This window comes from Neolamprologus brichardi, chromosome 1, assembly GCF_056152115.1.
Source record: "Neolamprologus brichardi isolate AB-2024 chromosome 1, ASM5615211v1, whole genome shotgun sequence".
In the NCBI taxonomy this organism is placed as follows: domain Eukaryota; kingdom Metazoa; phylum Chordata; class Actinopteri; order Cichliformes; family Cichlidae; genus Neolamprologus; species Neolamprologus brichardi.
This window is the reverse complement of record NC_142104.1, coordinates 14,746,238-14,774,145: the sequence shown is the minus strand read 5'-3', so window position 1 is coordinate 14,774,145 and position 27,908 is coordinate 14,746,238. Positions and strand designations below refer to the sequence as shown.

Sequence of the window (27,908 nt, the reverse complement as noted above, 5' to 3'; positions counted from 1 at the left end):
AGCATGGCAAACAACTCAAATATGTAGAGCAAAATGTTTTGAAACGGCTTCACTTCAGCTTCGATTGGAGCCGTGCTGGGGGCGGAGTCTGTGAATTTACTCTATTGGTGTCATAGCCCCTGTAGGAGTTCAGAGTTAAGAGGTCAACAGTTAATGTTTCCATTGTAACACCTATAGATTTGAAATAGAAACACTCATTTTTAACACTCGATTTTAACTACTATCATTTTACACCTCAGAGTTACATTAAAAGAATGTGACTCTACTTAGAGTAAAATTAACTCTAAGACTACTAACACCAAAACATTTAACACTTTTGAATTTGCTGTGTATGAATAACAGGGGAATGATAGACTTGTCACATTCAAAATAGAGATATGTAATGACAAACCTTGGTCCACGTCATTTAGGTTCTCCATTGAAATAGTCAATAATTTAGAAAAGTAAGATAGAACCGACAGGGGCATGTGGTGCTGCACAAGAACAAGAGCAAAATAAAGAAAAATTATTGTGTTTAGCTTTGATAAATTAAAATTAAAATGTACCATTACACTCAGAGGATCAATATGAAATTCAATATATGCTAATTTTGTATGAAGTACATGACTGATAACTGTTCTGTCCTGAGCTTTTGTTTTTACAGCGCCCACTTGACCACACCAACAGTTTCTCGCCACAAAAAAGGGGGAACTTGCAAAGAATAGGGAGGAATATCATCAGAAGTGGGAAAGGTAAGCCCCGATGGGGGTGATAATGTAACACACCCAAAGAAAGATTTTAGGTCTGACCAACCGTCTCAGTCGTGGGCAAAACGATGACAGTCAATAAAATTCTAAAAGATAATTTAGTGACTAAAAATATCAAGAGATAAAAGATAAAACAGTCCAGTGTCCCATTTATGAATCAAATAAAAACACACAGTCCCAAGGCCAGAGCCAGCTATGCCACACGGCCAGTTGCACTCCACATTTTGCCTTTAACAGGGGTAGAAGTTGTCCTTGGAGACCCACTACCCTGCAAGCATATAGCCAGTGATCACTCCAACCTGTGCAACTATGCTGCCTTTAGGCTGTGGCATATAATAGGCCCTGGCCTGCACAGAGAGACAAAATGACACCTTCAGTATAAAATTCATAGCACAAAACCCATCCATCCCAAACATATCAGATTATCACATTACATACATGCACAGAGAGACAAAATGACACAGCAGTGTTTGTAGTGTGGGCTATAAGTAGACCAGTGTATCAGTGCAATCAAGTACACCTGTCTCTAATTAGTCCAACCCCATTCCAGCCATTGGCTAACCAAAAATGTGACACACGCACAAAAAACCACTCCCAACCCAGTGCAACTTCACACAATAATATGGAGCTGAATTAACACAGGCACACTAGTCTACCATGTTACAATAACACCATTAATTTCACGTATGGTCAAATTCTTAAAACTTGACCCCAAACATGAAAAATTCTTCAAACATTTAGAGACAGAGTGGAGTTCTAGATAAACATAATGCAACAAATCACATAAGGATGGAGCATTGGAATCAATAAGATGGTGAAATAACACGCAGGAAAAATGTTGATCATGTTGAATATGTTTATTCCAGTGTGCAGAGATTGGCTAATCTGACCAGGAAATGTTATAAATGGATTGTCGGAACAATCAGCGTTAAAATCACCTTTGACAGTCCAGACTAAGATGGCGTTGGACATCTTCAGGGCGGAAAAGGGTTGGTGTGACCAAAGTGTGGTTTGGCTTGTTGTATGTATATTTGATAATGATATAGCTCTGGATGGACCAGTTACCAGGGCATGGAAGGAGGACAGACTCATTAAATGAGGAGAAGGAATTTTCTGGGATTGGAGATCCTGTGGGTGAGTGGTTGACTAAAAGCATGCATAAAATAAAAGCTATTTTTTGTTATTGATTGGTAATAGATTGATAATTGGCCACATTCACAGTTGTCTTGACTTGTAGTGGATGTAGTCTACTTCATGTTTAAGCACTCTAATTAACAGATTGAAAATAGTGACATTAAAGGAAGAATATGCAGCGCCACCCTGTCGGATGCCAGTGCCGGTGGGGCTCAGTGATGAACCAGGTGAGATTCATGGCTGAATCAAAACATAGAGGCCCCTGCTGTGGTCAGTAAGGGATAAAAAGGGTGTGTTTTACTGTTATTTTAGCATCAGCATTATTGTTACATCAGAATCATATAACAAGCATTGCATTGAACATTTATTGAAGCTATTGACATATTAACATTTGTATTACAGTGATTGTTATAACCCCATGTTAATCTTCTATCTACAGGTGTCAAAAGTAGTCAACAAGTTCATGTTGAAGTGAAGTTCATAATAATACAGGTTTTGTTTGTAGACGATTGTGAAGACGCAGGCTCTGGGCGGAGCCAGGTGTTGAACAGATCTAACATGACAATTAAATTGATTTCATTCCCTAACACAGAATAAGAAGACTGGAGCAACGACACTGGACAGGAGAAAGTCTGATACTTTTTGAGATGTGAGGTCACTAACCTTTTCTTTTAATTTTCTAGCTTAATTGAATGGACACATGTTAGAATTAGAAATGGCTAATTTGTTTTTTATGTCTTTTATTAGAATGAGTGGTTTTAATCATTTTTATATATATCTTGCAAATGTGCTTATAATGAGTTGGCACTCGGTCTTTTGAAGGTCATAAGCTTCGTTCGGCGATAGTCCGGACTGATAAAGTGTAAGAAATGCCTTGAGTGCAGCGGGTTACATGCAAACACGCTTACACACACATACACTAAATTAGGATAAGTCCTTGAGACATTCTGAATATTTTAAACAAATTCTGAATCACCAAAAGATCAGTAGACAGCAACATTAGATTGTTAGAGCTAGGAAGAGAGGTGTTTTGGTTTTCTGTCTCTTACAGAGAAAGGAACAGACACCAGACGAGGTCACAGATATACGAGGATCCTTGGCAGCAGAGACAGTTACGGTGACTGCTGAAACATCAACTGGGTTCAAGTGTCATGGCATTTTGGGCTCCAGTTAGTCACCTAAAAAGGATGGATCAAATAAACACAGTGATAACCACGAAGGGGTTGACGGAAATCCAGGAACACCACACCAACGACGTTCGAGAGGCTGTTGGTCATAAGGAGAACACCTTTCTGTTCCTTTTCCTGGGGAACACAGCTGTGATCCCAGAATACACAGATCATTGTTTGAAATCGGGGCAGAATAATCCCCTGATCTGTGCAACGACTGAAGGGTTGTCTAACCCCTGAGGTTGAAGGAAACAAGAGCAGAGGATACCCGACTGGAAGACACTGGTGCCTACAGCAATAAAATAAAGGTTAAAAGCTCCTCGGACAGAGGTTCTAGTCCGAGTACGTTTGGAGGGTATAAGGTAGCACCGAAATAAAGCTGTGGGAGAACTGGGGAGTGATGGGAGTATCATCTGTATCTACTGTTGTTGTTGTAATAAAAGTTTTTCTTGCATCTGAACTGCGTAAACACAGAGGTCATCTCACATATGGTTCACCCAACAGGGGGACAAAGGGCCTCAGGAGTAAGGAGAAATGAACCCGGCAACACTGGATTGCAGGGTGTAAGTGAGCTCTTTAAGTCTAAAGAGCTCAACAGGGGGAATTGTGGGATTATGATATTATTTTATGCCATGTTAGACCCCTAATTAAAGATTGTGAATTATTATGTAGTTTCAGTTTGCATTATGCTCCTGAACTAGAAGAAGGTGATAATTATTACATTTGGTAAACTGATTTGCATTACATTAGACTGTTGATTTATTGTGAATGAATGATATTGTTTTATGATGCATTATACTGCTGAGTTATAAGAAATACTGTTCACAGAAAGTCATCGTCTCATTTGTCTGATTAGAAGAGAACAGAGCATACTGCCCCATTTCATCAGGAGCAGATAAACAGGGAGCCAAGGTCGTAGCTTAGGCGCTGTGTGAGAAAGAATGTTTAGGCTCTGATGATTAGGAGGGGGCCACTAGAGGCTATAAGAGTTTGATCAAGGCTCCACCATTTGGAGATCTGATGCTGTCTGTGTATGGTGTCCATCTCCCACGCGTGTGTTCATTAAATCATCGTTTGACTTGACCCGGCCGGACCAGTGTGGTTATTTTGGTTTTCCTCCTGTATCCATTCCCAATATTTGAATCCGTAACACACCCTTTTTGAAAATAAGTTTTGGTAAGAGCGTTTCATGTATGCTGAGACAAATTGCAGTGCAGTGATCTTATATATGTAAATGTTAAAAGAAGTGATTTAACAATTAAAAGAGATGTGTAAACAGAACAAATATGAAAGAAGCACCTTTATTACCTACTTTAATTGATATGCTTGTCAGGCAGTTTGGTTAACAAGAGCCGTTTTGTATTTTAAATGGTTTGGAATAACTTTAACAACTAGGTTTACATTTTATCCCAGAAGTGTGTATTTTACACAAATATTTTTGCATTTTGCTTCAAATTCATTGGTGGGACAGAAAATGTGATTGTCAAATTTTGTATTTTTAATCAATTGGATGTTGCTTTTTCTGGCATATAAATTACAACCAAAACAGATGCAGGGAGTCATAATTGCATTAAAAAAAATAAATCATTTAAGAGTTACTGGGGGAAAAGGTATGCATCATATTTTCATGTGTAATCACTTGAGAATTAACAACATCAAAACTTCATGTTTGTGATAGCTCCAGTTTCTCCTATTATCTGCTTAATCCAGGAAAAAAAGATTTTGTAATAGCTACCACACACACACACACGTGGAAATCAAGATTTTTATTTCAAAACATGACAGTTATGCGCCAATATTATAGTTATAACAGGCAGCCAACATTGCATTTAATTTCCAACCAAGTTTAAAAACACTAACTGGCACCTGTGACAGTCCATCCTGACATTATGGAGTAGCACTGAGAAATTATAAATTCAATATAAAAGCTGTGATCATTACAAATTAGACACAGTCGTCAAAATGACATTGCGCTGTTCCAAAACAATCCATGCTGCCAAAATAAATTTAATCACTTCTACAACAGTAATAGCCTGTTTTGAAGCAACCAAATGCTAATGCCTGTCTAAAATAAAATTTCTCCTGTCTGTCTAAGAGGTGAAAACATCAACTCCAGCACTTTTTCCTCAGGTTCATCACATTTCTGTCACACCCCATTTGCAAATTCACCTCACTTTAGTTTTTAAAGCCGGTGTGCAAAGTGATCAGCGAGCTTTAGCTAAAAAGGACTAAAAGCAGTTAATTTTGTCAGCTGTGTCTTCAGGTCAGTGGAGTGCATCGCCCTCTAGTGATAGTGTAATGATGCTACAGCTGAAAACCTGCAGGTACAAAAGGAGAAAAATGGGAAATTAAAGCAAGGATGACTCTTAAAGCTGGCACACCAGCCTGCTGAACTTGCATTGAGTTAATGCGGATCTACATGTAACTGACAGCAGAAGAAAATCTGACTCCATTTCTGAATTATGCATGTAAGAAAAAGTCAGAAGTACATTTTGAATACTCTTTTAAATCCATACCTAAAAATAATAATAATAATCATAATGATAATTAAAAAAACTCCCACACATAAAATCCATATCTGTTTACCATCTTACCTTAGCTTTTATTTGGGAATCCCTGCCACAATCTCAGATTCAATACCACAGTGATCTGAACCACGCAGGAATTTAAAGTATCCTAAAAATCAGAAAAACAGAATTTACTTCAATTTGCTAAACTGAAGAAAACACGTGAACATCTATAAACACCACCATACAGCATTTGCCCATTTTGAGTGAGGGAGTATTACTGTAATTTACTGTAAGAGAAGAATTTCTCATTCACTGGTAGAGTTGTGTAAACGAGCGAGAACAATGTCAAGAAAACATTTGTAAAAGATTTTAACAAAAGTTAAAGACATAAAGACCTCCTTTCAGAGCATTTAAAATAAAAAAAAATAAAAAAAATAAAAAAAAAAAAGCGAACAGGGTTTCAGCTTTGGTGTGTCATGAAGTCAGTCTGTTTTACATGTAAAATAAAGTGAAATAAAGAAGTGGGTGCTCCTGATATAAATAATGTATAATTAAAAATAATACATATGTCTTAATGATGATCAAGTCCTTGTGATGCTGAACAAAATGCTGATTCAGTTATAAGACTCCCCATTCTGTTTTAGAGGATTATACTGTAGTATTTTTCAGTAGTGACTCCCCTCACATAGCATGGTGACTACGTGTGTTAACAGTATTAAACTGCCTCTGCTCACCATTATCACCCCAATCAGTGTTCCAGGAGTTGGCACAGAGCCAGTAGGGAGTGCCATTTTCCTCTCCCCAGCCCAGGATCTTGATGGCGTGACCACCGACAGCAGAACCAGACACATGTTGATAAACACCTGGATAAGACAGAACAAATCCATTAGAGCTCACCTAAAGTTTTTTTTTTTTAGTACAATATAGTGAAGAGACTGGGTGTGTATTCTAATAGTGTCTCTATTCATACTAAGTCACATTCAAGGCACCTTAAATACTAGAATATCAAACTGCATCCAGCTGCAGTTGGAGATTTCCAGCATGAAAGCCTGTTAACTTTTCACACACACCTCTGCAAGAGCTAAACAAGGAAGAGCTTCAGTTCAAATCAATGTTGTGCTGAATTTGTGAAATGGCAGGCAGGGTGACCATTACATGTGTGATGAGTTCATGTGTTCTTACCAGTCTTGTACAGAACAAAGTCATCATAGACTGTAAACGCTCCCTCTACAGGGCCGTTCTTGTAGATCTCATACTGAATCTGCTGTTCGTCTGATGGCACGCTGTAAGATGTTTTACCTGCAACACACAGAGTCAAGATATGTGAACAATCAGAAAATCAAAGTTCATCTGCACAATGGCTATTTGAATATCAGGGTAAGGAGTTCCTTCAGATTTCATATAATATCTATTTGTTATAATTCAATAACAATTTGTTGTTACGTTGCAGTTACTACTCATAATTATGCAGACTGTGACAATATTACAAACCTTATTTATGATAAATATACATTTCTTTCTGCTGCTCTTACCATAGTGCTTGTCCTGTGTATAGCTTGGTGTGTATCCAGACTCACACTGGCGGACACACTCTGGTGTGTCACCACCCTCCCCACTACAGGGAGGTCTGCTGCCATTCACATGGTGCTCACAGGGGGGGATGGTGTAGGGCCTGCAGCCTGCAGACACAAGGATATAGTGTCTCTACTGTAATCACACCCAACATGCGCATAACTGCATCAATCTATCAGAAACACACTCACCAATGTGGGAATCATAGAGACCTCCAGAGACCAGACCTTCACTTGACCAGAAGTCCCAGGCAGCTGAAGGGTAGCCACCATTACATCTAAAAAATACACACACAAAAACAAAACATTACTTACTAAAAATGAACTTATTTAAGGAAAGCACCAAACTTTCTTTCCCCCTCTTAATACCAATTGTATCATCTATATCTGCTGCTCTTTTCCCCAGATTAAGGTTTTTATGTCATAGTTTGGTTCATTATATTTAATTATCAAAGTTCAGTGATCCTGGTAAATAATTATAATCTTAGTATCTTGATCTTTAATATTTTAGTGATTTCAGTTATCTGATGGTAAGAATTGCTCACCCCATGCCACAGCTGTCACAGCAGGTCAGCAGATCCTCTGAGGAGATCTCCACATTGACCTTCCCATTGCTGTGAATACATACACGATCAGAGATGGCCTCTGCAGCACCAAACGCCTGGAACCACAACAACAAAGACATGAAGCAGGGAAACAGATCATCGCAAAATTTGAACAGCAAAGGTTTCATTCTTGTCCTAAGAGCTGAGCTCCATTCTCTTCCTCAATGAGGTTTTTTTTAAAGTTTCTTATGCAATTTCAGATTACAGAGCTCTTGAAAAGTCTAGCTACATGTGGTGACATTGAGCAGCTTCTCACCCAGCAGGATCCACAGGAGCCCTGGTCTCTGATCTCTTTCAGAGTGGGACAGTTGGGCCACTGCTGTCTAGCATCAAAATCTTTTGGCAGCTTCAAATCTCCAGCATACTGAACCCTGCAGAGGAAAACAAAAAGAAGTTTTACTTACTATTGTTTTAGTAAAGTAGGGCTGCACAATTAATGATTGTGCAAAACTGAATATGCATGCTCCATCAATCCAACCAAAAGCAAATTAAACACACCCTAAACCACCGCTTAAATACGTGCCTACATGAGCCAATCACAGCCGTTCCCTGCACTGCAGAGGTTAAAGTTGACTGTACTACTCTGGACGAGCAACACCACAATAAAATATAAATGCAAGAAAAGTCAGATGCCTTCCAGAACTCAGCCCCGAAAGCAGATCATACAATGTTTGGAAACATTTTGGATTTGGCACGGGCGATCCTAAGTAGAGGAACTCGTATGCAGCGAGTGCCATAGAGTTGTATCTGCATCACAAAGCAGCACAACTCAACTTATTTAACTCCCTGAAAACACATCAGAAAATGCAGCATAATGACTGCAGGAAGACTTGTATGTAGCTGCTAATGTGAATCGACCTGCATCCTACAGACATCCATAACAACAAGCCTATTCCTCTGGCTCACAAAGGCATACTGAAATCACCACAGACTTGTCCAATAAACAGAGTGAGTACTGAAGGCTTCAAGAAAACAGTTACCTTACTAAACAAAAGATTACTGCCTTAAGCAGTGGAAATACCCACGCTGTATGAAAAACATTCCAGGGGAAAGGGACCCACAGCTGTCGAGTACTATGATTTATATTCACTTTAATTATGCAGCTACGGTGAATGAAGTGAAAGACTTTATATTTAGCTTCCAAGAGATGCTCTCAGGTGAATAAGCATGTTATTAAATTTTATTTTATTAAAGTAGTTTTATTTAACAAGAATGTAGCACAATGTAAAAATTAAAGCAAATAATTTTGATTTCATTACTCAAAATAAGTGATTATCATTTTAGCCATAATCATGTAGCCCTATTAGTAAGTTTCCAGTGACACAGAGAATAATGTGAAAGTACAGTCAAGTATCCTGTGATCAGCGTAGGTTGAAATATTCCGATGTCAGGGATCGTTAGAGGACTTGTTTCGCAACCACAGAACATATGACTAAGACTCACATGACTGGCAGTTTGGGTCCCTTCAGCATTGTACCACACAGCTTGCGCACATAACTATAATCGACGTTATGGAAGTTGTGGCCAGCCTGCAAGACAGGGAGGAAATTTAGTCAAACACTTTTACTCTCAGAGGTCTGTCATAAATTGAAAAACAAATAATTCACTCACCTTCCAGGTAGTATTCAATTTATTGATGTGGTTGACCATCTCATTAGACAGTGGATGGAGGTGGGGTCTGGCCAGGCTCACTGACAAGCTGGCAGCCAACAGGAGGAAGGCTGCATGCCACATCTTGCCTGAAAGACAAGTTAATAAGTTTGGTTTAGCTGTGGTAATTTATTCTGTTACTGCATCATGTCATAAACACAGACTTCATTTCAGTAACTGGCTAAATGAACCTTTTGATTTTCCTGACCAGTGAAGAGACTACAACATCTCAACATAAAGATGTGCTTTACCTTGAAATTATTAACATTCACAAGTCTAGCTAGAGTTCAAAAACAGGAAGTAGAGTAGAGTAGTAAAATCCTCAGCTGTTCTCCAGCTCTGCTGGAATTTCACATTTGTAGTCAATACACTGCTGCAGCTGCACACAGTATGATAGTCACCCTTTAAGATAGACTCCTGAAACTACATCACCACTTAAAACGTCACAGCTGATTGAACACCATCACGCTGCTTGAAGCTACGAGTGGGAAAAAATGATGCAGAGAGAGTGGAGACAGACCTCTTAGAGTCAGTCATGCATCAAAGTCCCCTTCAGTAGTTAAAGATGTTGCCTCAGCAAATGCTCCAATGATTTTAGTCGATTTTGATAAGCAGCCACACAGTAAAGGAAAAAAAAAAAATTCCTTTGCACTCCCCCCACTGTTAAAGATTCTGGGTTTCAGTTCATATGGCACAGACGACAGGACCAACGATACAGGAAACTCTAAATGGCTCCAGTGTGTGAAGAATACAGGCCATATTATAGAAAGTAAAATGCAATGGTGTGAGCCGAAATTAGTTCCATTACAGACAGATAACGTAGCCTACTAAAAAGAGGTGTGGAGAGTGCTCGGTAATAGCAGGAAGTCCAGAGAAATCAATACGGGTGCAGACACTCTGCTTCTTCTGGGATCAGATGATCTAACTACAAACTATTTAATCTGATGAGACTGTGGCCCAAAATTATTTTACAAGCAAAAGTAAAGAACAAAGGTTTGTACATGAATGCATCCAGCCATTCTGGCACAGTAAGCCATGTTTACTCTGGCTTACTGGCACAGTAAGCCAGAGTAAACATTCCATTGAAAACAGAAGTCAGTTATGTTGTTGAATACGTGAAATCCCCACACCTGCTCAGACAGGTCCTGTTTTAAAAACAAAAACAAAACCACAAGCCTGCTTGAGAAACAGAACATGTGAATTTCTGTGAAGCTGGCTTCGATCACATGATGGATTACGAAAAAAAAGTATATTAAAAAGGAAGTAAGAACAGGCTGTTTCCCGTAGCAGAATGACACATTCGCTCTGAGATCACACCAAAGCACTGCCTTGCTGCTCAATCAAGGACAGCATGTTTACAGGTCATGTGCAGAGGGATTTCTGAGTGTCCTCCAGTTTTTGGATTATTTTGAATTCTCGTGCATGTGCTATAAAAACAATAACTGTTATGCTAAAGAAACCATTCCCTGTGTGCAAACTAAGTACCACACACACACACACACACACACACACACACACACACACACACACACACACACACAAAAATCTTATTAAGGACAAGACAAATTTGAATGGTAGAACATGTTTGAAAGACACCAAAGGGTTTTTTGGTTAATTCTCTAGAGAAGTGGTTTCTTTCTACCAAAAGATTTTTTTTTGAGGAAGTGGATGAGAAACCCGCTGAGCTGTCTTTTCCAAGTACCAAGTCAGTACCTTTGAATGCACTCATGCCACAGATGAGTTAAGCTGCTGAGTCATAGTGCGACCTTTGTTTAGGCACAGTTCTGTTCATGCAAAGAAAACCCTCCACATTAAGTTTGATGACAGTTTAGCGTTGATATTAACACATTGTTAAAGGCCAAGAGGCCATAAATGTTCCCCTCTGTGGTTTAAGCGAAAGACAAAAAAAACTGATGAGTCAAAGCCAAAGCCATCGAAAGACATACAGGAGAAAGGAGAACTTTAGTTTCTAAATCTTTTCTTCAGTTTCTTATCTCCAAAAGTTGATTCTGTTCATCTGGACGTAGCGTTTTCTGGGAGAAACGTTTCGTCACTCATCCAAGTGACTTCTTCAGTTTCTTATCTTCCTTTTAGATAAGAACCAACCTCTGAAGGCAATTCAATCATTTGAAACTATTTATGCTCCCTCTTGTCTACTTAAACTTAAAACAAACAACAACAAAAAAAAATTATGGCCTTCTTAAGGTCCTTTTACCAAGCTGCTGGAATAGTTAGTGGACCTTGACACCCTTTCAAAAGATAGTCTTTCATTTCCTACTGTTTAAAGTGTGCAGGTCCAAAACTTGCCACGGCTGTTGACATAGCGAGATTTTACTGGAGGTCAAAGCATATGACTCATGTTTTTCATATTCAAACAATCTGACAGGGGCATTGCTTTCCTGGAAGGAAATTATATGATAACGTTTCATCATAGTATGAAGGTGTTTAATTACAACCAGTTTGTGTAGTTTTTCCCTGTCGATAACTGAGCCGCCAGATCTACACACTAGTGGGGGAGCGAACGTTGTGGGTTTTTCCTTTAAATTGTCACACAGTTTTATGCCCACAAGGTGTGGTAACAAACATTTCAGACTACATACTTTACTCTTGATCACTTCCTTATTCCTTCCTATAACGCTGAGGTGTTTGAGGTACGTGACAGTTGAAGTAAACCTTTCTTTGTTCTGAACAATACACCGCTATAGTCCTTAGAATAATTTCACTTCCCTCTGGTTAACCCCTCCACCTGGGAGCCTCTGTCTGCAGCTCACATGTTCACAACTAACTAAACAAAGCTTCAGTATCTCATTTGTTTCCATTTTTCCCCTCTTTTTTTTGAAAGAAGGATGGCTCAAAGGACGCTCTTATGAAACAGTTTCACTTTCCATTTCCCCGACTGAATTCAGGATTATATGACGCAATCTTTTAACCCCCCCCCAAAATCCCTTTTTATGTTATTGAAATACTGCTTGCCTATACCAAAACGCACAGAATAATCAATAACGAATGATAAGAATAAGTCATGTGTGTTTCTTTGGGGGGGGGAAATGGCTTCACCCGTTTCAAAACATCTGACCGTGAAGCTAAAACGGATCACCTAATCAAAAACAACATTCAAACCATGCAATCAAATAAGCTAACTGGTTTTAGCATGTTATTGGTGACGGCTAGTGATGAAAATATGAGCTATACTTGGCCTTTTTTTAAAACCTGTTTTCTCTGAGTTTATGTGACCGATTTAGCTAGCAGTCAGCTCTCCGTGTAAATAATGTAGCGGCTAAAATCTGAAGAAAACAATAAATAACAACAAATACTTACCGGTAGCTTGTTTTTCAACTGTTGATGAATTTGATCAGCTCCACAGCTCCAGGTCCCCAACCTCAGCCGGCTAGCGTGAGTACGAAAGAGTATTCGGGCGTTAAAAACGGCCCCTTTCAGCTTTTATTTACTCCTGAAAGCACGTGAACTGATCACATGAACTCAAAGCATGTGATCTAACCGTCATCGAGTACGTCGAGCTCTTCCGTTAGTTTAACCAGTCCTGACTTCTTACAGATAAAGTCAACCATCTGAATTAGAATCCATGAAAAATGATATATAAATATTTTTATTTTAATGTTAATATATGCATTTATTTATTTATTTATTTATTTTATTAATGAAAATGTGGAAGAACCGCTGGGTGGTGCTGTGTTAGTTTTTTGGGGGTTTTTTTTGGAACTTAATCAGAATGAAAACCCTGCAGTTTAAATATTTATTTGGACGCATTTTTTTTTTTTTTTTACTTAGAAGATATTCTATTTATTGTAACTGAAACTGACTTCGATATTTGTATATTTTGATTTTGATATACCTTTATTATATCATGGTATTACAATGTGACATAAAGGTGACTTGTGAGTTTTGAGGTATTTGTCTTTGCGTTGTGTAGTATAGTAAAACACCCAAATTATCATCCTTATATATAAAGGTAGTACTGCCAAGGTGCTACAGGAATAAAAAGTAGAACAGCTGCAATCTAAATGAAAATGAAATGTAATATAACTGTAATGCATTTGTAAGCAAGCATCGCAAAACCTTTAATGGAGATGTACATGGTGGTCAAATAAAAACTGAACTGAAAACTGTGATATAATTTCCAGAGAAAGAGTACTGGGCCCAGGAAACCTTGGTGCTGTGCTGGTATCAGGAAAAGATGATTACATTTGGTCAAAACACAGTTAACTGGGACCAGTGAGATTTTTTCAAGCTCAAATAACCCTTTGTTATTTATCTGTTTAAGAAAGTCTGCAATAAATACACAGACTGTGTAAATTATCTTTTTTCTTCTTCTATATTATCTCTGTACTGCATGTGGATGTGTTTTTGAGCCAACATTGGTTTTCATGTGATTTTTACATCTAGTTTTATTCATCTGAGTAGTATCCTGTGATTTGACCCTGATTAGGCATTTTTTAATTGTATTTTTTGGACACTCATGATCTATTGTGCTTTTGATCACTGACCACAGAGAACAAGATGATTGTCCAGCTGCTTTCTCTTCCTTTTATGACTGTCATCTGACTTTGAAAGTGATGAGTTGGGAAAAATAACGCAAGCACACCACATCAAATATAATTTTTTTTTTACCAAGTGGTGTAAGAGCACATCCTAATTCTAACAAAAAAGTGCTTTCACCAGAGCAGGTGACTCAGTTTCACATAGGAATATTAGACTGTATTAAGGAACAGTCTGGGGTCACGTTACAGTTTGTCAAAGGACTATCTAGTTTTGAAAATTATTATGTTTTTGTGCAATAATAATTCAGAGCAATCATATTTTCATGATATTATGATGAAACCGTCTATTATGGAACTGTTTGTTGACATAGATCTCACTTCTCAGCTCCTTTGGCTAAATTTGACTAAGTAAAATTGGCCACAATTTGAACAAATATTATTTACAAATGTCTTTGAGTGCAAAATAGAGACCACTCCAAAATGTGCCAGCATTTCTTTTCTTTTTTTTAATAAGTCTGCACATGAAGAACAATTCATGTAGTTTAAAAAAAAGGAAAAAGGGGTGTATGTCAGGACTATGAGTATTGTAAAGCATAGTTATCCTTCTTGTGTTACAACAGGGTTCCAACAATTTGGGTCCATTGAGGAGTGACTCAAACATCCATTTTATTGAGCAATAGCGTGCATGCTAGGCTACAAGGGACAAAACTGTGTGAGGACTTGGTCAGTGTCCAGAGAGATAACAGAAACAGGCTGTCCAGTAATCCGTTTTATAACTGGACTACACAACGTAGGCCCTTCCATTATGAAAAAATGTAAGTGCTCTATTTCTTTGAAAAGTAGAGAGTAAAACCTTTTACTTTTCAAAAGTATTCACTGTAAAGCTCAACAGCAGTGGGTTAGCCTGAGATAAATAACAGTCTGATACAGTAGACATGCAGTCTCAGAGAAAATACGCACTTGAGGGTTGCACTTCTTGAGTCTGCTGTCATTCTGATGAATTATTTAAACATCTTGAGCATCTTTGTTTACACAGTGTCAAAGAAATGTTTCATTTTGCAGCAGTGATTTATATTTTTGTCATGGTCCTGGGTCGTTGACCCAGTGTTTTGAGTTTATTGTTATTATTTTCCAGTTTCTGCTGTTTTGCATTTGTTCTTATGGTTTGAGTTGTGTGTTTCGTGTTTATTTTCCCTACCTGTGTCTCCCTCTGTGCTCTGTACGGGTCCTCGAGTTTTGTGTTGTAAAACAGTCTGTGTGTTTCCTGTTTTACTTTGTAGGTCTGTGTCTCATTATGCCCATTAGTTCCAGCTGTGTCCCCTCCTGTGTGCCATTTCCTGATTACCTGGTGTGTGTATTTATACTGCGTGTCTGCCTGTGCTCCTCGTCTGCATTTCTCTGCATCATTTTGGTATGTCTCCGTGTCTCTCTGTTCCTCGCTTTGTGTCCTCTGTTTGTGTTAGTGTCACCAGTTTAGGTTTATGTTTAGTTCTGCCCTCACCTTGGGTCTTTCACCTTAAATAAATCTCCACCTGCATCTCCACTGCCATCTGCATCTTGGGTCCTCTTTCATTCCACCACACGACTGCTGCCTAGCCGTGACAATTTTGGCACCAAAACTTGATTTTGACACATGAAATTAAAGGTTTGGACAAGCTATAGCCTTTTGCACGTTATTTATGATGCTTGGATGAGTGTATGAGATGTTTTGATCTTTACATTTGATGACCTTTGAGAAAGTTTCCAGAGATGTGCTAGGATAAAACTCGTGCTGCTGCACTTCCACTGTTATGTGTCCATTTCTCAGAATCATAGTGATGATAAATTAATCACTGGTAAGCAATAAAACCCAGCACACTGGACTTTGATCATGGCAAATGGCTTTATTTTTGTCATATCAACAGCACACTTAATGAGTCACGAGTCACAAAAGAGTCACACAGCTCTTTTGTGGAAATCCTCTCAGAGATGAGATGATTTGTACTGATGAAAGGAGGTCATCCAGTGACAAGGTGATGAGGTTATAATGAATCAGCAAACTAACTCAAGTCTGTCAGTGATAACTATCTGCTCTCTAAACATCCTCAAACTTTAACACAAAACCTTGTCCAGATCATTTCATGAACAGTAAATGTGATCAAATATAAAAGAACCTTTTAAAAGTACAAAATGAATCAAATTACAAACACAAGTAGATATTATCATATACATCGCATACACAAAGCAAAGCATGTTATTTCTATTTCAAAGCGATATGCATACATGAGGCAAGCGTGGCAGCTAAAGCTGTCTTCGTACAAGGCAAAGCGATGACGCATTTAAAGCATGAGTGTGGATATTTTTTCATAAGTGCACTAAATACGTTAGCTAGCTTATTGCTGTGGCGTACACATACATTCTAGCGTGTGTTAAAAAAACGGTAATGTGCAGTTACATTAAGTAACGTGTAGGTAATGTGAGTGCTTCTTTCTCTATGGGAGTAGATATAACTCTCAGTCTGCCTGTATGAATGAGCATCATGCAGTGACTTAACTATCAGAAAGCTGCAGTAAATGGACACCAGTTTGAAAAAGCAATTTCTACCAAAATCAAGTTTCTAGTTTTAAAATCCCTACTTTGCTCCATGAACTCAGTTTCTCAGTATCCTAAAGTGCTTCTTGTGTTTCCTCTCCTTCCTGCACATTAAAGAAACAGACCTCATAGTTACTACTGCACAGTTATTGTTTTGTTTTGACACAAATCAATAAAAGTAATCCAGCACAGTAAAAAAAATAAAATAAAAATAATAGATAAAGTCACATGGAAGACTGACATTGTCAAATACAACATTCTGCGATTACGGTTTAACTTCGCACACAGGTTTCATGACGTTAATACAGGTACTGACCACTTCAGACTAATAGCAGCACATAATTTCGAATTACTTTTGACTGTGCCACAGCTAATTTTTCTTCTTCTGTTAGCTACATTATTTAATGTTTTAAGATAAAATTGCAACACGGAAGTTCAACTGTATTGAGGTAGGTGGTTTAACTGATGGACAGACTGAGGAGTGACACAGATTACTAGATATAGTTAATCCTTTGTAGCACAAGTAGAGGCGCAGCTATTCAGGTAGGACAGGTATGAAAAATTAGTTTCAGTGCTGTGTATAATTTCATACCAAAGCGGGTCTTTGCTAACAAGGACTGTGTACCCTTTTTTAGAAGCGCATAATCTGTCTTGCATTTTGAATACAGTCCACAGGACAGCACACAGTACATTTTGATATTACACCAGTTAATAAGTAGGCAGTGAAGCGAGATTTAAGATTTGAAATTAAAATGTAAAACTCGAAAATACTTGTATTAATCTGAAGTGTTAGCTCGAACTGTGCAAGTTTAACTCCCACACAGAAAATTTATCTTCTCACGCCCCCATCATTGATCTTAACAGTGCACAGAAATGGTAAAGTTCCCTCTAGTTCCTTATCCTGCGTCACACATATTTTATCGCACTTCCCTTCTTTCGTCTGCAAAAGTTCAGAGCTTAAAAAGTGTTGTTATAATCAGTGGACAAAGATATTTGATTAGTAAAACCCAAAAGCAAGTTATATAAAAAATTAAATGCATCTAATAAATGAAACATAATCCCTTCATAATCACTATGTTACTCATTCAATATTCTATCTAATTACTCTCCCTTCCTGAATTGGCATGTTTCAGTGTGTATGTGATGTAGGTAAATACTAATATGTACTTCACCGCAAGCATAAGTAGTTTCTTAAAAAGTGGATGAGACATCCAACATCAATCGCCTTGTGATTAAAAAAAGGGAAAGACAGAAAAGAAACGTCAAGAAACGTAAACGTTTGCCTGAAGCTGAGTTGATTTACATTAAGATTTTTGCATTGGTGTGTCATGTTATAAGAAATTCTGCACAGCAGCCTGGCAGACAGCATGTTGAGTTATTGTAAACTGGTGATTTTGTATTGTTTCTTTTGGTATAAAGGATCCAACAGCTCAATAACTGCTCATGCTTTAAATTTTAATTACAAGCCATAGCTACTTTATAGTCATTTTGATTTCTCTTAGTCCTCAGTTGACACTTAGGTGTAGGTTTTTTATTTTTATAGAGTAATAGTTAAAAATGTAGTTTGAAGGATTATTGTTTTATTTTGAGAAGTAGTCCAGATTTTAACTTCTGTAATCTACAAAGTTTCATCTCACCCTCTCACATATATTAGCTTCAGATGTTTCCTCAAATTGCTCTCATGGCTTGCATAGGAATATACTTTAATACAAATCCTTCAAAGTCTTGCTATTAAAACTGAAGATTTGTCTCTTTTGATTGATATTTTGGTCAATGTGACACACTTTCAGCAATTATTTCCTGTCTAGCTGCACACAAGGGGAAAACATGAGCAATATTATACCAATCTCTTTCAATGACAGTTATAAGTTAACTTAAAAGATTCTAATGCTGAGAACAGCAAAACTGGAAAATACACCATCCTCCACCCAGGCTTTTCTTTTCCTTGTACCCCCATCCTACTTACACTGCCCTCTCTCTGCTGTCCACAAACTGGACCATCTGTTTGCGAGCATGGGAAATAACTGGAGTGAGAGGAACAATGGGTGTACCAGGTGTAATTGCGCCAGGAGTTGAAGCACCGGGAGTTGAAGCGGCAGGAGTCGAAGCGCCAGGAGTTGAACCTACAGGAGTTGATGCTGCAGGAGTTGAACTTGCAGGAGTTGAAGCACTAGGGGTCCCACCTGGGGTACCACCCGGTGTTGTACCAGGAGTGGCAGGGATGATGATGACAGGGGTGGGGCCCAGGCTTTCTTGTTCTACACGGGGCTCCAATCTGGGTGTGGATGTGACAAATCGGGCCTCCCTGATCCGGTAGGGACTTCGGTAGGTGGAAATGGGTGACAGCTCTGAGCCCCAGCCAAGATAGCTCCCACTGGAGGGAGACTGCGCATCTGCACTAAAATACAATGTAGTGCTTGATTCTCCAGGGACCCCTGATTTTTTATCTGGGGAAGTAATCGGGAGGGGGAAACGCCGCTCAGGTGACCAGCCGGGAGTCTTGATGTCTAAAGAACCCACCGAAGAGGCCTCAGTCAGAGTTGCCTCTTTGCTGTCGATGTGGTGGAGGCTTCCTGGTTGTTGAGGAGACGAGAGCGACGGTGAGCCATAAGCAGCGCTTTGGAACTCCTCATCACCTTAAAAAATAAAACATTGGAAAGAAAAGTCAGATTAAAACAATACACACGTATACTGCAGGGGAGTCAGTGCTAGAGGTAAGAAACATAGTGCAGTCTATATATTTGCTGTCTCTGTGATAAATAATAAATGCACTGTACTAAAGGTCATAGCTTATAATGCCTGTAATATCCTAATTTTTCTTTTAGCTAAGAATGAACAACGTAACTCTGGTATGTTCAGGGTATAGACATAGTGTAGAGAAATCTGACTCTACAAAGAAACAGAGTGCTGCATTGCTCTCCTGCTTTACACACTACTGCACACTTTCTGCTCAGCTCCAAACAGCAGACAGACACTGTTACTAACTTTCTGGCAAGATTCTTATAGTTATGTAAAACTAAACTAAAAACTAAAAAAATATGTGCATTTGGGATCTTAGAAAGCTAAAATGAAAACATTGAGGAGGTGTTCTTAATTTTAGTCTTTGTCAGGTCAGTTTGGTGAAATTTTCAAAGAATAAAAACTAAACAGAAATGAGAAAACCCACTGTGGAAACTAACACAAACTAAACTGAAATAAAAACAAAAATAAAAAAAACTATAATAACTCCGCTTGCCATTGAACACAGCCTAATTACATTTGGCCCGCGAAGCCATACCAAATTACTATTAGAGCTGGCCTACTGGTATTATACAGCTAATATATATATTGTTTAGTATTAAGCTTTGCTTGTTCCATATTCAGTTTTTCAGCAAAATGTGTTTGAGTCCATAAGAAAAGATTCATTCTTATATCTGGAGGAATAAATATATTTCAATAAATATTAACGTTAGCCCGCGACTTTGTTCCAGTTTTGAATTTTGGCCCACTGTGTATTTGAGGTTGACACCCCTGTGCTAAAGAGATGAGTTGATCTAACCCTCTGACAAAAGAAAACAGAAGCACTCTAGAGCAAAAAGCGCAGAGACTACACTAAAACATCGATGTTTTATTATGTTTTTGTTACAACATGCTGACGTCAGTCTGTCTGTATTGCAACATGCTGACGTTAGCCTGCTTTTAGATTAACAAGCTGATGTCTGACCTTTGACCTTTGATCTTGATGCATTACATACTAAAATGGTGCATTTTATCATCTTTACCCATATGATTGGAGCAGAATTGGCTGAAATCTTTAACTTCTATAAGCTGTTACTTAAAATTTTAAAATACAGTCATTTATGGCATAATTATCACTTTTGTGTCGTAGGGCAAGAGAAAAAAGAAAGTTTGTTGTACAGCTCTGTCCATGCTTTTTCATATGAAATATTACTTGATATGGGTCTTTGTACTTTTTTTCAAGGTCAACTTCGACCTTGGGCACTAACAATGAAGGTCAAGTCAAGTGCTTAGCCAACCTAGGTTCCCATGTCCCCGAAGAAAGTGTTTATTGTTTTGATGTTTGAAGACAATCCATAGAAAACTGTGTATAATACAAAGTAATTTAACCTTTTCCCTCTGATAGTGCCACGCTGGAGTCTTCTTCTGCAGTTTCTTCAAAGATGACCTCCTGGACTGGGATGATCTCTGGAAACCTTCTCATATCCTGAATAGTTGTGGGAGGAGCTTTTCTCACTGGTCGGGCCACTATAGTGCAGTGAGCTGGCTTTGGTGGCTGGACCACCTCTCTCACCTGGATACATTACAGACACGTGAGCCTCAGACTACGACAAGCAAACATAATGTATCCTTTACAGAAAAACAAGCCTTTTAGTAGTTATCCTGATGTCTACTGATACTACTGATATTTATTCTCATGACCACACTAAATGCCTACTGTCCTACTGAACTAACCCACCAGGTTTCAGCTCATAAGTGGCTTAAATAAACAACGTACTGTATTCTTAGTTTAGAATAGACACAGTCCCCCTTTATGGTGGTCTACATAAGATGTTAAACAAAACTCTTGCCTGTGAAACCTGTGAAGGAGCTGGTGGAGGAGGAGGTTGAGCAGCAGCAGCAGGTTGAGAAGCTGGTTGTGCGTGGTGAGAAAGCTGTGGCTGAATTGGTGGAATCTGACAAATCAAATCAAAAGTATAAAAATAAACTCCTTTTTATATAATCACATTTTCTTAGCATTGGGGCCAGGTTTGGAAAAACAAAATTTATCATACTGATCAAAGTCACACCTTAAAACAAAGCAAAACAAAACAGTAAGTTTTACGAAGTCCAGTAACTAAGATGTAAAACTCAAAAAGACAACTAACCCGATGGACATGTAGGTCATCAGGGGAGTGAACTTCTTCAGACAGACCCATCAGTCCAGCCAGTCCCCCCTCACCATATGCAGACCAGATCCTTGAAACATCCCCTGTCTTCAGAGCTAAGCGAATCAGCAGCCAGTGGTGATGCTTCCAGCCCTCCCATTGGATAGGAAGGTCCATGAGAGTCCCACCTCCTTAACAGAAGATGCACAGTCATTCTTCAGATAGATAGATAGATAGATAGATAGTTAGATAGATAGATAGATAGATAGATAGATAGATAGATAGCAACAGACCAGACAGCGTTGCATGTCGATGAAAAGTGGGCGTGACTTTCTCTTCTAATGAGAGTGTAGAACCACGCTCCATGCAGGCCCCGGCTATTCCCCTGTGACGAATACTCTGGAAGATCTCAAAAGACTTTGGATGGAGGAAACGATAGTACAGCACCAATGCTATCACTCCTAAAGAGAAAAAAAAACAAGTGTCAGGAAGAGGAACATTGAGGCCTTGAAAAAGTTGTTGTGTTCCCTTTTTATAACTTGAATTTGCACATGTTCTGCGTCTCACCAATGAGGAAGCTGCAGAACACTGCAGCTGGGATTCCCACAGTATCCCAGGAAACCATGGCAAACATCCAGGAGGATGCCAGAAGAAGAAAAGCGTTCTCTAAGAACATAACCTGAGGAAGAATAAACAGACATCCAATCCCAAATCAAGATTACACTGATTTGACATTTGAATCATTTATAGCTAATGCATGGCATCTGCTGGATGTTTTTCCCCTCAAATAATATTAAAGATTAAACATTTGAAAAACACTCTATGATCCCATACCTTGTCACAGAAGTAGAAGCACATGTAATGCGAGTAACTATCTTTGTTAGCATGGTAAAAAGCCGTACTTTTACGGCTTTTTACCGGTAAAAAGTACTAATGTGAAATTTTAATCATTTTATGTATTCCACCTAAACGCTAAAGTAAAAAGCAAAGCTCTGTACAGCTGAAATGCAATCATTTTCAAAGTCATTTTCAAATATTATGTATGCTTTCAGGTTTCTGATGATGTACTAAACTTACAGCTTTTCTTTTTCAAATGTAATTTGTTACAGTGTATCTGTTTTGTCAGAGCCCCCGGCATATTAAACCCACAATATCATGAGAAGACAAGCTTGAAGTGAACACAAACACACATACCAGATAAAACCCAGCCATGCGGTATCTAGATTGACCGTACTTCACGTTGAGGAAGAGGAAGATGTGAATAGCTCCCAGAACAAGATTGAAGAGCCTCCATCGGCTTGTTGACCTTATGATATCCGTCTGCTGGGACACCATCCAAAAAGTTGCTCCCAGCCAGTGGACACCTGAAACAGACACAGCCCTATTATGCTTTTTCTTTTTTTTTGTACACCGTTACAGTGATGGATGCTCGTATTAAACAGGTTCAACGTTTCAAACAGTTTTTCTACTGTTCGTTCTGTGTGATGTCAAAGACAGAGGCTATCCTTAGCTGCCCACAACTGGCTGTGAAGACTCACCGATGACCCCGAGGATCCACTGTTTGAAGATACGTGTGAAGAGCATGAGAATGGCAAACCTGGATCCCAACATACTGACCTGCAGAAAGAGAAACCATACGTGTACCAAAAACACAAGCAAAACAACAAAACACATGCTTATGACATGCCAAACACAGACGCAGTAGCATTACTGATACTGTTAGATACTATGTTGTAAACACTGCTTGTTGGGAAAGCTGTTAAACATGCCCACCCTCCACAGCAGTCGACAGAGCATGGCAGCTGGTGTCATTTGCAAGTGTCCTGGTCTGATGAGTGAACAGGCTCTGGCATAGAGCACTAAGGCCCAGCCAAGAGAAACCAAACACACTGCAAAACACACTGAGGCTGGCGAGAGAGAGAAACAGTGTGTGTCAGAGTGAGACAGAGAGAGAGAGAGAAAGAGAACAAGGACAAGAAATATGAGTACACTGAAATACTGAATCATACAAGACTTAAAGATACAAAACTGTCACAGGCATAATGCTGGAATTGACTTTGAGAGCACATGCTCTTTGTGATCTAACCCCTAAGGAATCTGTCTCCTCCAGTTCAGGAACTGGGGATATTTTCTGATGTGATAGGCTGAAGTGTAAATGACTACACCGTGAAGCAACACTTAAACTGTACATTTTCTAAATTTAACCTTAGATCGCTTAGCTTGCGAATAAAAGTGGTCCTAGAAAAGAGCCCTGTTGCACACCTTTTTTTAATCTCAAAGCTAACAATTTCAATATTTTTATTTAAACAAAGCTACATTAATCTCAAAACTCTCTGAATAAGAGAGACCTTACAGCCAGCTAATGTCTCTCTTATTCATCTTAATTTAAGTCCCTACCATCTTCTCAAAACTATCTGAGAGTAAATTTGTTTATCTGTTGCTTAGCAGCGAGTAGTTAGCACACACTGGATTTATTTCACTAATAGCCCAATGTTCCATCTGGATATAATACCAAAAAATGAACAGGCAGACTAAGCTAGAAAAGACTACAACAATTATCCAACACTGAGATTTTTATAGCTGAAGGTTGTTAGTCCTGTTGCAGCACTTTCACATTAAACTTTTATTTCATCTTGATTGCATAGCCAAAGGCCATAAGAGAGGCATTATGAACCTATCCACTGCTGTAAGATAGGCATATGTACACTCTGACAGTAAGACATGACATCACCACCAACAAATACTATCCAGACTCCAAATTTACAACAACTGATTACCTCCTTTTATTTTTTCATTATATATTTTTATCTCTCCATATTTTGTGTATTTTATTCTGCACATATTACAAATTCTATTCTGTAAATATGTTATTTATTGTGATCACTACTTGCTTTTATTTTACCGCGAATCTAGACAGTACTCCTACTCCTATGTACTATTGTAGAAATTATGACTTTGCAATGACAATAAAGAGTTAAAGTTTAATTAAATGTTCTTTTTCAGATCTTATTATCAAACTTGAACACATGCTTTCTGGTTTCTGACTACCTGGAGATTTGACTCCTATATCAGTACAAATTAGCACATAAGCGTGGAGCAGCGTCTCGGGGAGGGTGACGACCAAGGCTTCGAACAGACGTATGGCAGATGCATCAGCCTGCTGCATGATCTCACTGTACATATCCTCATCTGGCAGGCGCATGCATTCCCACAACCTGTGAAAACCAAAGATGAAAATAAATTAAGAGTTATACAAAGAGAGAGAGACCTTTCTCATTTATGAGCATACAAATCTGGAACCTAAACATGATTATTGGACACTGACTGATTAAATTAATTAATTATTACCTTTTGAAAAGTCCCAGATGCAGTATGTGTGTCCAGGTGAGAGACTTCCTGCGAATTCGTCCGTCTGACAGGTACCAAAGGTAACTCAACCACTGGGGACCCCAACCTGATCATAAAGAATTCTAAAAATGAATAACAATTTGTTTTTCTAGAGTTATTTATTGATCTGTTTGTTGTAGATGTTGTCACCTGGCAGCAGGAACAGGGCAGTGAAGCCAGCAAGATAGCCATAGTTGTAGTTGTGACCGATCCACAGATAGTACACAAAGCAGTAGATCACTGAGGAGAAAGGGAAATATGTTACCTATAGCATGTCACGCTTACAAGCTGCAAACACTCAGACAAAAACAAAAATTGCTATACATCCTGAAATACACATGCAGGCACTACATGCATTTATTTAAGTAGTGAGCGAAGTATATTTAAGAGTGTTACTTAAATACACTGTTTTGTACAATAGGCTTCATCTCACAGTGGCATACATAACATGACATAAAGTGCTTTTAGGTTTAACAATGAACTGTGAAACTGTGAAACTCTGGGATGTTAGATGTTAAAAATAATAATTTATCCCACAAACCTAACAGTAAAATAAAAATACCAATATTTTTCTCTTTTTGCTTATTTTGTTTTCACAGCATTCATCTCTTCTTCTCCTTTCTTTGAATATTTGGCCAGAGCAAAATTAATGTGAAAGAACAGATAAATACTGGTAAAAGAATTCCAGTTGGCCATTATATCAATATCAGCCAATCAATCATCACTGGTCAGTATACTGATCCATTTCTACCTAAACTCTTTTCTGACATAAACATGCACTCAGCTGATTATGACTTTGCACACAACAGGCTTGACCTTTTCTCTTTTTTTTATAAAATAACTATAAAACAACTAACTCACAAATCAAACAGTACATAAAGTTGTTAAAATAAGATCAACTTTGTCAAATTCAAATGGTCATTGAAACAAAACAATGTGCACAATAACATGGTTCTGCTCTCTTGCGTAATAAGTACATGTAAGAAACATTTAATTAAGTAAAATTCCCCATGTCCTTGTCCTTTCAAATCTCATATCTTTACTTTCACATGAGTGAGCGATACTGCCTAAACCAGATGTTATTGGGATGAGCCTCACCAGCAGATGCAATTATATGATTAGCATGATTGTTGCATTCACTGACTGTCTGATCTGACACCTGAACACATCTGCTCAGCAGTGGAGATGCATCTAAATTCTGAGATCAAGTGTTCCTCCTCATCTGTTTGTTCTGCTTTACTACAGTTATGTGTCCTGCAGGTAACCTGTTGCAGCTCTGTGAAGCTCAGTTTTTCAAACTGTTTCCAGTTTTTGCAAGTGTTATTTTTTGTTTTTAAATAAAGCTAAGGAAGCTCTGTAATGATTCTCTCCCATTTATTTTAATTACTTTCTTAAATGTTTTGTGCAGATAACTGAACTTCTAATACAAAGAAAATTCTTTGTTTTTTTACATGGCATTTGCTTTCTTCCTGCATCTGTAACATTGCTGGATCCTCTTTATTAGTACTTGGTTAATAAATTTTAATCTTTGCCACACAGAATAATGGTTCAGTGTTTTCTTTTTTTGTCTTGTGTTCTTTGCTGGGATTCATATTTTTGGGGCAGCTTTGTTGCTTGCTGTACCACCCTAGTCTTGAATAGAAGGGCAGAGTGATTATATCAATCTCATAAACTACAACATTACTGCAGTGCATACACCCACATACACCCACCCTAAGAACAGCTGATCTTTTGGCATTACACTGACTCTGATTTTAGATATATTGTGTGCATGTGTTAATGCAAACGTTGCACTCTCTTCTATAGGATTGTTTATGTCAGGACTAACCTAAAGCATGTGATCAGTGGATCATTGCCAAAACATGCACATTTCAGTCTGCAGTGTGTCTCCACACTTTCTCATTGACCTCTGTTGTGCACTTCATCCCATCCAAGTTTCATTGACAACAGGCCGGCTGATGCCTCTCCTCTCCACATCACACTCTCTGAGGCTCTGCAGCTCTGCCTCCCTCCATCCCTGCATACATGTAATCTGAATCGTTTCAGCTCCGAAACAGGCGGGCTGTCCGGACAGACTAGGCCCCGTCCTGGGGTACGCCCATCCCCTCCGTCCATTCATGTACCTCCAAAAAAGAGCGCTGAAATATGACAACATGGCTCCCCTTTGTTTTTATGCAGAAAACATCACCCAGACCCCGAAACGGCACAGTTCAAATTATAGGAAAAGTCTGAAATGAGTCAGCAGTCCTGCCGCATACAGGATTTCATAACGAGCGGGGTACAAAAATAGGAAAGAGACGCTGTGACTGCGGACTTCTGCTGAGGCTCTATTATTCATGACAGCACAACGGAGACGCCGAAGTAAAACCAAATGCACAACTTTGTATTTTACCGTAGAACAAGATGTCACCCTAAACCCCCCTGTCTCATCCAGACATCCCTCTGCATCCACTGTAGTCCTCACACTGCACATCCACACGCCGTGGCCAGAAAAGCACGCACAAACGCGCACGCACACACAATAAAGTAAAAAAAGAAAAAAGGCAGCGTTTCGCACAGGTAGGTGATCACAATCGGCCAAAACAGCGACTGAGGCAGTTATGTGTGTGTGCATATGTTTTGCATGTATGGATGTAGGTGTATGTGTCCCAGGTAGGACTCACGCGCCGTCCTCTCTGCAACCAGGAGAAATGCGGTAAAGAAGAAGACGCAAACTTGGCAGCACGGCATGCAGGCCCCTCCATTACTGGGGGTGGCCGAATAGTCTCTCATCGTGGAATTAAACCCTCAAAAGGGAGGTTTTCAGGGATAACAGCGTGCTAGTCTTCAGGCCGGTCCGTGCTGTTCTGGTCTCGGTCGGGAGTGTAGCTGCAGCAACCCGCTCTCCCAGCCCCGTGTCCCCGTCCCGGCGTCAGCGCTCGTCCCGTTAAAGCGATAGCACCGGTGTTTCAGGACTTAGTAAGATGCATTGGTATTGCCTAGATTTTTATACAGTCAAATCAGATAAATACGAAGTTGTTCTCTAAGCTAAGATTTTGGACTGAAATTGTTTATAGCGAAATGATTTTTCCCTGCAATCTTCTGCTCAGTCATTTTTGTTTTGACATTTTGTCATTCAAGACATAAAACTTCATAGGTCAAGAATTGTGTCTTGTGTCTGTATCGTTCTGTCTGGTGTTGCACTGTCTTTGCATTTTATGT

At 38.9% G+C, this 27,908-nt stretch overlaps 2 protein-coding genes across 3 annotated transcripts; both read right to left on the bottom strand.

The window, feature by feature from the left end:
* Window positions 1-4,800: 4,800 nt before the first annotated feature.
* ctsba (cathepsin Ba) lies at window positions 4,801-12,867 on the bottom strand. The gene is made up of 11 exons (XM_035905302.2): window positions 12,704-12,867; window positions 9,347-9,474; window positions 9,179-9,264; window positions 7,992-8,106; window positions 7,676-7,791; window positions 7,323-7,408; window positions 7,092-7,238; window positions 6,742-6,858; window positions 6,294-6,422; window positions 5,644-5,725; window positions 4,801-5,367 (listed from the first exon to the last, which is right to left on the bottom strand). Exons 2-10 carry the CDS (start codon window positions 9,467-9,469, stop codon window positions 5,652-5,654), a joined length of 993 nt encoding a protein of 330 aa, XP_035761195.2. The 5' UTR covers window positions 9,470-9,474; window positions 12,704-12,867; the 3' UTR covers window positions 4,801-5,367; window positions 5,644-5,651.
* A 2,889-nt stretch (window positions 12,868-15,756) lies between these two features.
* Window positions 15,757-27,619, bottom strand: xkr5b (XK related 5b). 2 transcript variants are annotated; one of them, XM_087835430.1, is made up of 13 exons: window positions 27,371-27,619; window positions 24,858-24,947; window positions 24,669-24,774; window positions 24,369-24,535; window positions 23,094-23,227; window positions 22,859-22,937; window positions 22,515-22,684; window positions 21,888-21,999; window positions 21,614-21,781; window positions 21,321-21,511; window positions 21,024-21,128; window positions 20,563-20,746; window positions 15,757-19,091 (listed from the first exon to the last, which is right to left on the bottom strand). In XM_087835430.1, the coding sequence occupies exons 1-13, from the start codon at window positions 27,477-27,479 to the stop codon at window positions 18,418-18,420; spliced, it is 2,289 nt and encodes a 762-aa protein (XP_087691556.1). In that variant the 5' UTR covers window positions 27,480-27,619; the 3' UTR covers window positions 15,757-18,417. The 2 variants fall into 2 exon arrangements, with proteins under 2 accessions (XP_087691556.1, XP_087691589.1); XM_087835463.1 differs by having other exon boundaries at window positions 21,321-21,508.
* Window positions 27,620-27,908: the final 289 nt, after the last annotated feature.

Bases quoted from the DNA above. Each gene is read 5' to 3' on its own strand.
- ctsba (XM_035905302.2), bottom strand. From the start codon at position 9,469: ATGTGGCATGCAGCCTTCCTCCTGTTGGCTGCCAGCTTGTCAGTGAGC. The intron at 6,859-7,091 runs GTAAGAGCAGCA...TGTGTGTTGCAG, and splicing joins TACACAGGACAAGCACTATG to GTAAAACATCTTACAGCGTG. The intron at 5,726-6,293 runs GTGAGCAGAGGC...TCTGATTTTTAG, and splicing joins CACTGATTGGGGTGATAATG to GATACTTTAAATTCCTGCGT.
- xkr5b (XM_087835430.1), bottom strand. From the start codon at position 27,479: ATGAGAGACTATTCGGCCACCCCCAGTAATGGAGGGGCCTGCATGCCG. The intron at 24,948-27,370 runs GTGAGTCCTACC...CTTTCTCCTCAG, and splicing joins GGTTGCAGAGAGGACGGCGC to TGATCTACTGCTTTGTGTAC. The intron at 19,092-20,562 runs GTTAAATTACTT...TTATTTTTTAAG, and splicing joins GGCACTATCAGAGGGAAAAG to GTGATGAGGAGTTCCAAAGC.